General features: G+C 41.2%; 2 protein-coding genes across 4 annotated transcripts in view; one reads left to right on the plus strand and one right to left on the minus strand.

The window, feature by feature from the left end:
• pole2 (polymerase (DNA directed), epsilon 2) overlaps positions 1 to 12,500 on the minus strand; it is a 41,258-nt gene that overhangs the window by 26,008 nt on the left and 2,750 nt on the right. The window contains exons 1-6 of one of the 2 annotated variants that reach the window (XM_067454793.1): positions 5,237 to 5,340; positions 4,720 to 4,844; positions 3,309 to 3,409; positions 2,053 to 2,128; positions 1,869 to 1,946; positions 1,608 to 1,701 (exon numbers count right to left, since the gene is read on the minus strand). In XM_067454793.1, the coding sequence (XP_067310894.1) occupies positions 1,608 to 1,701; positions 1,869 to 1,946; positions 2,053 to 2,128; positions 3,309 to 3,409; positions 4,720 to 4,787 (417 nt within the window). In that variant the 5' untranslated portion in view covers positions 4,788 to 4,844; positions 5,237 to 5,340. Of the gene's footprint in view, positions 1 to 1,607; positions 1,702 to 1,868; positions 1,947 to 2,052; positions 2,129 to 3,308; positions 3,410 to 4,719; positions 4,845 to 5,236; positions 5,341 to 12,500 lie in introns of those variants that run through there. The other variant, XM_067454792.1, reaches the window with a different exon arrangement.
• The window catches only part of LOC137090847 (kelch domain-containing protein 1), a 23,564-nt gene continuing 15,961 nt past the window's right edge, over positions 4,898 to 12,500 (plus strand). The window contains exons 1-6 of one of the 2 annotated variants that reach the window (XM_067454800.1): positions 4,898 to 5,203; positions 5,283 to 5,353; positions 6,165 to 6,282; positions 6,359 to 6,471; positions 6,541 to 6,625; positions 6,705 to 6,788. In XM_067454800.1, the coding sequence (XP_067310901.1) occupies positions 5,120 to 5,203; positions 5,283 to 5,353; positions 6,165 to 6,282; positions 6,359 to 6,471; positions 6,541 to 6,625; positions 6,705 to 6,788 (555 nt within the window). In that variant the 5' untranslated portion in view covers positions 4,898 to 5,119. The remainder of the gene's footprint in view (positions 5,204 to 5,282; positions 5,354 to 6,164; positions 6,283 to 6,358; positions 6,472 to 6,540; positions 6,626 to 6,704; positions 6,789 to 12,500) is intronic. The other variant, XM_067454799.1, reaches the window with a different exon arrangement.

A 12,500-nucleotide genomic window follows, 5' to 3' on the forward strand; every position in this document is an offset into this window, starting at 1 on the left:
TTTACTAGACAGGTAAACATTATTGTCTTGTTTTGGGGAAAATAACTCATAATGAAAAGTGTGTTTGCTTAAAATAAGATCAATAATCTGCCAATGGGGTGAGAAAAATAATCTTGTTTTCTGTTTGAATTAAGATTATTTTTCTCCCCCCATTGGCAGATTATTTATCTTATTTTAAGCAAAAACTCTCTTCATTATGAGTTCAAAACAAGACAATTACTTTTCCTGATCTAGTTGTTGTCTTGTGCATTCCTTTTGTAATTGTGTTGCAGGCTTTGTCCAGATTTGTATTTTCTATTCATGCATCTTGATTTAGGAATTGTTAGATATTTAGACAAGAAACAAGACAAAACTACTAAGAAGAGCATTTTAGTGTACTTTCCCAATGAGCACCGGTGCTCCTACACGGTTACATGTAGAGAATTGAGGAGCTGTTTAAGGTATTGAAGACTTTTATGATCATGAAAACTGATCCGCAGGGATTGTTTATCTCTATGCTCCAAACACGTCTGCTTTGGGTCCCACATGCGAGTGAAGTGGTCAAGCCGTGATCCTGAAGCCTTTATCATCCGAGAGCAGATCTGAGATCAGGATTAGGATCAGATCACGGGCCTGTACCATGAAGCCGGTTTAGCTGGCTAGCCAGATTTGTTTAAGCTTAGTTTGTGCCAATCCTGGGTTTTAGGTCCCATTAAAGTGGTTTGGCTTTTAGCCGCGTTCATCGCCATAGTAACTTACGCTCCACAGCTAACCTGCTCCAGGTGATGTTCTGGATTAGAGATCTCAACCTGAAATTGGACCAATCAGCTGTGAGTAAAGTGACACACCTCTGATGCAGTAAAGCCACGCCCCCTCGTTCTGCTCCACATTAAAGGTCACTGCAGAGCAAATGGTTCTTAAAGACTAAAGCGTCTGGCTTTTAACGATGCTTATTTATAATAATAATAATTTTGGATGATTTAGATATAATTTATGTAATTATTATACCCTTAATCAATTACACATTTATCATTTTAGTTCATCAATCATTAATAGGCACTTTGTTAAAATTAATATAAATAGCCTACATAAAGTCTAAACCGGCTTCATGCTACAGGCCCGTGATCAGGACACCGGATCAGGATCGGGATCAGGACACTGGATCAGGATCAGGATCAGGATCGGGATCAGGATCAGGATCAGGACCAGGATCAGGATCAGGATCAGGATCGGGATCAGGATCGAGATCAGGACACCGGATCAGGATCGGGATCAGGACCAGGACACCGGATCAGGATCGAGATCAGGACACCGGATCAGGATCGGGATCAGGACACTGGATCAGGATCGGGATCAGGACCAGGATCGGGATCAGGACACCGGATCAGGATCGGGATCAGGATCGAGATCAGGACACCGGATCAGGATCGAGATCAGGACACCGGATCAGGATCGGGATCAGGACCAGGATCGGGATCAGGACACCAGATCAGGATCAAGATCAGGACACCGGATCAGGATCAGGACACCGGATCGGGATCATGACACCGGATCAGGATCGGGATCGGGATCAGGACACCGGATCATGACACCGGATCAGGACACCGGATCGGGATGGAGTGGCTTACCTGCTGCAGGACGGTGTAGCGCTCTCGGAACAGCTCGGCTTTATCTCGGGATTCACCGCACAGTTTCGGGGCCGGATGATTGGTCATGCTCACACTAAACCAGGAGACAACATCCGCTCATATTCATCACACACGTTAAATAAAACAGTTAGTGGTCAACAATACAAATGAAGCGGAAGTACAATATTTCATGAAAAACAAAAAACAAAAATATTGCCTTGAAAATAAATATATTTAAGTTGAAGAATTAAAAGTCCTTACTGTACAAACTTCTTCCTTTCTGAGCTGAAGATGAACCGAGGAACATCAAAGGCTCCGATAATGTTGAAGACGTTGTCACTGTAATCAGAGGACATGAACATGAGTGTGTGTGTGTGTGTGTGTGTGTGTGTGTGTAATGTGTGTGTGTGTGTATATGTAATGTGTGTGTGTCCCCGATTCTCACATGGTCTCATCACATGACTGACTGCAATCCTGAACCGCCGCTTCTGCCACAGAGAGTTCAATCATGCTGGACGACACTGACAACACACACACACAACTTCATCATCATAACACACAATCATCATCATCCTCATCATCATAACAACACACACACAACTTCATCATCATAACACACAATCATCATCATCCTCATCATCATAACAACACACACACAACTTCATCATCATAACACACACAATCTTCATCATCATCATCATAACAACACACAATCATCATCATCCTCATCATAATAACAACACACAATCTTCATCATCATCATCATAACAACACACACACAACTTCATCATCATAACACACAATCTTCATCATCCTCATCATCATAACAACACACACACAACTTCATCATCATAACACACAATCTTCATCATCATCATCATAACAACACACACACAACTTCATCATCATAACACACAATCTTCATCATCATCATCATAACACACAATCATCATCATCCTCATCATCATAACAACACACACACAACTTCATCATCATAACACACACAATCTTCATCATCATAACAACACACACACAACTTCATCATCATAACACACACAATCATCATCATCATCATAACACACAATCATCATCATCATCATCATAACAACACACACAGAACTTCATCATCATAACACACACAATCATCATCATCATCATAACAACACACAATCATCATCATCCTCATCATAACAACACACACAGAACTTCATCATCATAACACACACAATCATCATCATCATCATCATCATCATAACAACACACACAGAACTTCATCATCATAACACACACAATCATCATCATCATCATAACAACACACACAGAACTTCATCATCATAACACACACAATCATCATCATCATCATAACACACACAATCATCATCATCATCATCATAACACACAATCATCATCATCATCATCATCATAACACACACAATCATCATCATCATCATCATCATAACACACACAATCATCATCATCATCATCATCATAACACACAATCATCATCACACACACACAGAACTTCATCATCATAACACACAATCATCATCATCATCATCCTCATCATCATAACACAAACACAGAACTTCATCATCATAACACACACAATCTTCATCATCATCCTCATCATCATAACAACACACACAGAACTTCATCATCATAACACACACAATCTTCATCATCCTCATCTTCATCACATACGTGGCTGCTTCTCAACTGCGTCTAAGATCCGCTCCAGAACTTCCTCCAGATCCGCTTCACTGACGGACTCCAGAACCTGCAGCAGGAACCGGCTGGACTCCCTGAGAGAGCAACACACACATACATTACACACACACACATATCACACACACACACACACACACACACACACACACACACACACACACACACATATTACACACACATATCACACACACACACACACACACACATTACACACATACATATCACACATACATTACACACACACATATCACACACACACACACACATATTACACACACATATCACACACACACACACACACACATTACACACATACATATCACACACACATATCACACACACACACACACATACATTACACACACACACATATCACACACACACACACACACATATTACACACACATATCACACACACACACACATTACACACATACATATCACACATACATTACACACACACATATCACACACACACACACACATTACACACACATATCTCACACACACACACACATATTACACACACATATCACACACACACACACACACACACACACACACATACATATCACACATCCATTACACACACACATATCACACACACACACACACATATTACACACACATATCACACACACACACACACACACACACACACATACATATCACACATACATTACACACACACATATCACACACACACACACACACACATTACACACACATATCACACACACACACACACACACACACACATACATTACACACACACACACACATATTACACACACATATCACACACACACACACACACACACACACACATTACACACATACATTACACACATACATATCACACATACATTACACACATACATATCACACATACATTACACACATATTACACACACACATTACACACATACATTACACACATACATATCACACACACACACACACACACACACACACACATTACACACACATATCACACACACACACACACACACACACATACATTACACACACACACACACATATTACACACACATATCACACACACACACACACACACACACATTACACACATACATTACACACATACATATCACACATACATTACACACATACATATCACACATACATTACACACATATTACACACACACATTACACACATACATTACACACATACATATCACACACACACACACACACACACACACACATATTACACACACATATCACACACACACACACACACACACACACACACACACACACACACACACATTACACACACATATCACACACACACACACACACACACACACACACACACACACACACACACACACACACACACACAGAGAGTAACTTACGGTCTCAGGATCAATCCGCGCATTTTAAACCCCGCGCTCACTCTCAGCTTCAGCCTGCGCGCGTCCATCTTCCTCTGCCGTTTCCCGCGTCTGCAACGTCAGTTCCGTAAACATTCGCACGGCACCTGTCAAAATAAAAGCCGTGTTTAGTCACAGTTAAAGTTATCTTTGTTAGCAGTTTGTTTGGTTTGTAGTAGTAGTAGTGGACTAGTGTTAATAGTAATATTTGGACCCTCTGTTTTTAAAAGAATAAGGCGTTAATGGAAGAGACAGTAGTTCTTTCACACGCACACGCGCGCGCACCCGTGTTTCTCCGCCGCGGTCGTCATGCGCGTGACAGATCCGGAGCCCCTCGGTTCATGTCCGTGGATCCGCGCCGTTAATACCGTCAATAATCGCGATGGGTGACGTGGTGGCGCGAGAGAGGAGCGGACACACCGCGGCGGCGGACGGACAGTATTTATATGTCTGGGGTGGTTATGTGGTAATAATAATATAATAATGCTGATTACTTTACATGTTTAATAACGCCTTCAGTGACACTAACGGCTGCTTCTCCTCAGTCGGTGGCGGGACAGGAGGTGTTTCTCCCGAGTGACGAGCTTTGGCTGTATGACTTAGAAACGGGATTATGGTAAGAGAGAGAGAGAGAGAGAGAGAGAGAGAGAGAGAGAGAGAGAGAGAGAGAGACTGGATTATGGGAAAGTATGACCTGTCAACAAACAGCTGTTATTGTGCGCGTGCCCGAGCGCGCGTGTCCGCCTGGATCATTGGAGGAACACACAGTTGTGTATTTAAAGTTCACCCAAAAATTAAATGTGTCATTAATAATCTCCCTAATGTCGCTCCACACCCGTCAGACCTCCGCTCATTTTCACACACAGTTTAAGATATTTTATATTTAGTCCGAGAGCGTATGCAAGTGGATGCACACTATACTGTCCATGTCCAGAAAGGGAATAAAAACATCATCACAGTAGTCCATATGAGACATCAGTGGGTTAATTAGAGTCTCTTGAAGCATCCAAAATACATTTGGGTCCAAAAATAACAAAAACTAATAGTTTTTGAGTGACTGTAATGGTGTCCATTTGAAGCGTTAGGAATGGCTCTTAAGCCTGTGGTGAGAGTGACTGTAATGGTGTCCATCTGAAGCGTTAGGAATGGCTCTTAAGCCTGTGGTGAGAGTGACTGTAATGGTGTCCATCTGAAGCGTTAGGAATGGCTCTTAAGCCTGTGGTGAGAGTGACTGTAATGGTGTCCATCTGAAGCGTTAGGAATGGCTCTTAAGCCTGTGGTGAGAGTGACTGTAATGGTGTCCATCTGAAGCGTTAGGAATGGCTCTTAAGCCTGTGGTGAGAGTGACTGTAATGGTGTCCATCTGAAGCGTTAGGAATGGCTCTTAAGCCTGTGGTGAGAGTGACTTTAATGGTGTCCATCTGAAGGTTGCGGCGGGGTACTGCGGGGACGATCCCCATGCCGATGTCTGGGAGCTGCGGCTGCATCGTGAGTGGACACCTGTATATATTCGGAGGCTGCGGAGAGGACGGACAGACGAATGAAGTAAAGCTTCATGTCTACAGTATAATGTCCTTCTGCCTCAGCAAACACCTGTCTGAACATGTGTGTGTTTTTCCAGCATTACTCTCTCAGTCTGCATGATGAGACGTTCAGCTGGAGGAGGGTCAGGAGTCAGTCCGGCTCTCCACCGTCCCCGCGGGACAAACTGTCCTGTTGGGTCCATAAAGGAAGGTCAGCGCTTCATACTCATCAGCACAATATTAACAGTCACGTGTGTACTGAGTGTTGATCTCCCGACAGAATGATCTACTTCGGTGGATACGGACACAAACGGCGGAGTGACATCAGGGATCCAGAGAGCTTCGCTGTGGATGAAGCATCATGGGTAGTTTGTGCTCCATATGAAGATCCTCACGGATGATGAGCGCTTCCAAACACACTCATATCATCTTTTCTCTGGGCAGGACGAGGATATTTTCTGGGGCTGGAACAACGAAACTCATGAATTTGATCCGGAAAGAGGCAGATGGATCGAACCGCTAACCTCTGTGAGTCCTTCACAAATCATTCACTATGAGCATCAGCATTATGAGCATCAGCATTACGAGTATCAGCATTACGAGTATCAGCATTACGAGCATCAGCATTACGAGTATCAGCATTACGAGTATCAGCATTACGAGTATCAGCATTACGAGTATCAGCATTATGAGCATCAGCATTACGAGTATCAGCATTATGAGTATCAGCATTACGAGCATCAGCATTACGAGTATCAGCATTACGAGTATCAGCATTATGAGTATCAGCATTACGAGTATCAGCATTATGAGTATCAGCATTACGAGTATCAGCATTACGAGTATCAGCATTATGAGTATCAGCATTACGAGCATCAGCATTACGAGCATCAGCATTACGAGTATCAGCATTATGAGTATCAGCATTACGAGCATCAGCATTATGAGTATCAGCATTATGAGTATCAGCATTATGAGCATCAGCATTACGAGTATCAGCATTACGAGCATCAGCATTACGAGTATCAGCATTACGAGCATCAGCATTATGAGTATCAGCATTACGAGTATCAGCATTATGAGTATCAGCATTATGAGTATCAGCATTATGAGTATCAGCATTACGAGCATCAGCATTACGAGTATCAGCATTACGAGCATCAGCATTACGAGTATCAGCATTATGAGCATCAGCATTACGAGTATCAGCATTACGAGCATCAGCATTATGAGTATCAGCATTACGAGTATCAGCATTATGAGTATCAGCATTACGAGCATCAGCATTATGAGTATCAGCATTATGAGTATCAGCATTATGAGTATCAGCATTACGAGCATCAGCATTACGAGTATCAGCATTACGAGCATCAGCATTACGAGCATCAGCATTATGAGTATCAGCATTATGAGTATCAGCATTATGAGTATCAGCATTACGAGCATCAGCATTACGAGTATCAGCATTACGAGTATCAGCATTACGAGTATCAGCATTATGAGTATCAGCATTATGAGTATCAGCATTACGAGCATCAGCATTACGAGTATCAGCATTACGAGCATCAGCATTACGAGCATCAGCATTAAGAGTATCAGCATTATGAGTATCAGCATTACGAGTATCAGCATTACGAGTATCAGCATTACGAGTATCAGCATTATGAGTATCAGCATTATGAGTATCAGCATTACGAGTATCAGCATTACGAGCATCAGCATTATGAGCATCAGCATTACGAGCATCAGCATTACGAGTATCAGCATTACGAGTATCAGCATTATGAGTATCAGCATTATGAGTATCAGCATTACGAGTATCAGCATTACGAGTATCAGCATTATGAGTATCAGCATTACGAGTATCAGCATTACGAGTATCAGCATTACGAGTATCAGCATTATGAGTATCAGCATTACGAGTATCAGCATTACGAGTATCAGCATTACGAGTATCAGCGAGTATCAGCATTACGAGTATCAGCATTACGAGTATCAGCATTACGAGCATCAGCGAGTATCAGCATTACGAGTATCAGCATTACGAGTATCAGCATTAAGAGTATCAGCATTACGAGTATCAGCATTATGAGTATCAGCATTACGAGTATCAGCATTACGAGTATCAGCATTACGAGTATCAGCATTACGAGCATCAGCGAGTATCAGCATTACGAGTATCAGCATTACGAGTATCAGCATTACGAGTATCAGCATTACGAGTATCAGCATTACGAGTATCAGCGAGTATCAGCATTACGAGTATCAGCATTACGAGTATCAGCATTACGAGTATCAGCGAGTATCAGCATTACGAGTATCAGCATTATGAGTATCAGCATTACGAGCATCAGCATTATGAGTATCAGCATTACGAGTATCAGCATTACGAGTATCAGCATTACGAGTATCAGCATTACGAGTATCAGCATTACGAGTATCAGCATTATGAGTATCAGCATTACGAGTATCAGCATTACGAGTATCAGCATTACGAGTATCAGCATTATGAGTATCAGCATTACGAGCATCAGCATTATGAGTATCAGCATTACGAGTATCAGCATTATGAGTATCAGCATTATGAGTATCAGCATTATGAGCATCAGCATTACGAGTATCAGCATTACGAGCATCAGCATTACGAGTATCAGCATTACGAGTATCAGCATTACGAGTATCAGCATTACGAGTATCAGCATTACGAGTATCAGCGAGTATCAGCATTACGAGTATCAGCGAGTATCAGCATTACGAGTATCAGCATTACGAGTATCAGCATTACGAGCATCAGCGAGTATCAGCATTACGAGTATCAGCATTACGAGTATCAGCATTACGAGTATCAGCGAGTATCAGCATTACGAGTATCAGCATTATGAGTATCAGCATTACGAGCATCAGCATTATGAGTATCAGCATTACGAGTATCAGCATTACGAGCATCAGCATTATGAGCATCAGCATTACGAGCATCAGCATTACGAGTATCAGCATTACGAGTATCAGCATTACGAGTATCAGCATTATGAGTATCAGCATTACGAGCATCAGCATTATGAGCATCAGCATTATGAGCATCAGCATTACGAGCATCAGCATTACGAGTATCAGCATTACGAGCATCAGCATTATGAGCATCAGCATTACGAGCATCAGCATTACGAGTATCAGCATTACGAGTATCAGCATTACGAGTATCAGCATTACGGGTATTAGCATTACGGGTATCAGCATTACGAGGATCAGCATTACGAGCATCAGCATTACGAGCATCAGCATTACGAGTATCAGCATTACGAGCATCAGCATTACTAGCATCAGCATTACGAGTATCAGCATTACGAGTATCAGCATTACGAGTATCAGCATTATGAGCATCAGCATTACGAGTATCAGCATTACGAGTATCAGCATTATGAGCATCAGCATTATGAGCATCAGCATTACGAGTATCAGCATTATGAGCATCAGCATTATGAGCATCAGCATTACGAGTATCAGCATTACGAGCATCAGCATTACGAGCATCAGCATTACGAGTATCAGCATTATGAGCATCAGCATTACGAGTATCAGCATTACGAGTATCAGCATTACGAGCATCAGCATTATGAGCATCAGCATTATGAGCATCAGCATTACGAGCATCAGCATTACGAGTATCAGCATTACGAGCATCAGCATTACGAGCATCAGCATTACGAGTATCAGCATTATGAGCATCAGCATTACGAGCATCAGCATTACGAGCATCAGCATTATGAGCATCAGCATTACGAGCATCAGCATTACGAGCATCAGCATTACGAGTATCAGCATTATGAGCATCAGCATTACGAGCATCAGCATTACGAGCATCAGCATTATGAGCATCAGCATTACGAGCATCAGCATTACGAGTATCAGCCAGTGGCGATTTCTTTAAGACTGCAAGGGAAGCTCGGCTTCCCTTATAATGTCACAAAATTAATGGTCAAATATGTACTATTATATTAACATTGTATTGACTAAAAATGCGTTAGAAAACGTTCATCTCAAAGACGAGTTTGTTCAGAATCAGTTACATATAGCAGGTCGGCTGACTCGATTTCCTTCTCATCAGGGGCGTAGCCATCTTTTCAGAAGTGAGGGGGACAGAAATGTCGTAATACCATTTTTTTTATTTTTTTATTTTTTTATTTATTTATTTTTTTTTGGACCAATATCATTTATCGCATCTCTTGCTTTTAATTGGGCAAGATATCAAATACAATGGTGAACAATAACCAATAATTAATATCTATAATATTATTCTCCTATTCTACTATTTTTTTGCCAATTTTATGATTGGTTTATATACTACAAACACTTCTGCATTAAGACTCCATAGATTTTATGCAATGTAAAAAAAATATATATATATTCTGATGTAACTCATCTGTTCTCTATGTGAATATATAGTAAAATGTAATTTATTCCTGTGATCAACGCTGAATTTATCATCATTACTCCAGTCTTCAGTGATCCTTCACTAATCATTCCCATATGAGGATCTGATCATCAACACACATTTAGGATTATTATCAGTTGTGCTGCTCATGGTGATGCTTAATTTTCTAAACATTTGTGGTAAAATTAAAAAAGAGAGAAATTAATACTTTTATTGATCAGACATGCATTCAATTGATCACAAGTGATATTTTTAATATTACAAATTAGATAATTTATTTAATAAATGCAAATAAATGCTGTCCATTGAACTTTCTATTCATTAAAGAATCCTGAAAAATAACATGTAGGCTATCATGGTTTCCACAACATTTTGGGAACTGTTTTCAACACAGATAATAATCATAAATGTTTCTTGATTATGAAATCCTCATCTGAGAATGATTCGTGAAGGATCCTGTGACACTGAAGACTGGAGTAATGATGATAAATTCAGCTTTGATCACAGGAATAAATTACTATATATTCACATAGGGAAAAAAGCGGTTTTAATTTGTAATAATGTTCAAAATATTACTGTTTTAACTATTTTCGATTACATAAATGCAGCCGTGGTGAGCAGAATACTAAACATTAAAAAAGCTGCATCATTCATACTTTATTGTCAATAAATAGCCTACATTGAGATGACTTAAAAAACACACATAAAGCATATATTGTCGCAATCGTCTGATTGTCGTCGTCACGTTTCATCACTCATAACGATTGTTTTCCTTCAGCTGCAGCTCCAGCTTGACAGGGTATTACGAACCCACTTTTGGACTTTCTGTGAGAGCGCCCTCCTCATATTAAGATTCGGAAAAAATTACAGGTCATGCATAGATAATTTTTTGTCTCTGAGTTAAAATCTTGATGTATTCACATTGGTTTCTATGTAAATACACTTGCCCCTGACCTCAAGAAGTGCGCTATCAACCCGAGTTTAGAGAAGGCTGTCGTTAGCGTCCCTGTTAACTTGTCCGCCCCCGCACAGGGTAACGCCGGTTCGAAACCCGCTCGGAGCGGGTCGACTAGAATCGGTGAGACCCAGTAAAAGTGCGGGGGACGAAAATACATTTTATTAAAAGTGAGGGGGACACGTCCCCCGCGTCCCCCGCGTAATCTACGCCCATGCTTCTCATACATTCCCGCAGCGTCACAGTGCATTTCCCTATTGAAGCCCAGCGTCCATTGACTTCAATGGGGCTGCTTTGAACGGTTTTTTTCAGCGCTTCGAAACTAGACGGTCATTGGATAAACGCTGCGATTATGTCCCGCCCACGGACGCTCAGCGTCTCTGGGAGTGAATGGGGAGTGGGCTGGCCCGGACGCCGAGCTTCTGCGTGATGATTGGAGGGTCTGCATCTCCTTTTGACTGACAGCGATTCTGTACTATAAGGAATCACTGAAGCTATTCGCTCTCAGTCCCATCGCAGATTTCTCAAGTTCAGTCGAAATAAAAACTGCTGCAACCTATTGATATTTGCTTGGCGAAATTGCTTGATTTTCATCATACATTTCACACAATTATACACCACATTCCTTGTTTCAGTTTTACAGAGTTTAATATTTTTTTTAGATCGTTCATTCATTCACAGGGTAAAAGACCATTTTCTTGAAAAGAAACGTAGGGCAGAATTTACTTTTAAATAAATTAGACAATTGGCCGAAAATGAGCTTCCCCTCTCTGAAAGACCAGTAGCCGCCACTGGTATCAGCATTACGAGTATCAGCATTACGAGTATCAGCATTACGAGCATCAGCATTACG

This window comes from Pseudorasbora parva, chromosome 10 (assembly GCF_024679245.1).
Source record: "Pseudorasbora parva isolate DD20220531a chromosome 10, ASM2467924v1, whole genome shotgun sequence".
In the NCBI taxonomy this organism is placed as follows: Eukaryota; Metazoa; Chordata; class Actinopteri; order Cypriniformes; family Gobionidae; genus Pseudorasbora; species Pseudorasbora parva.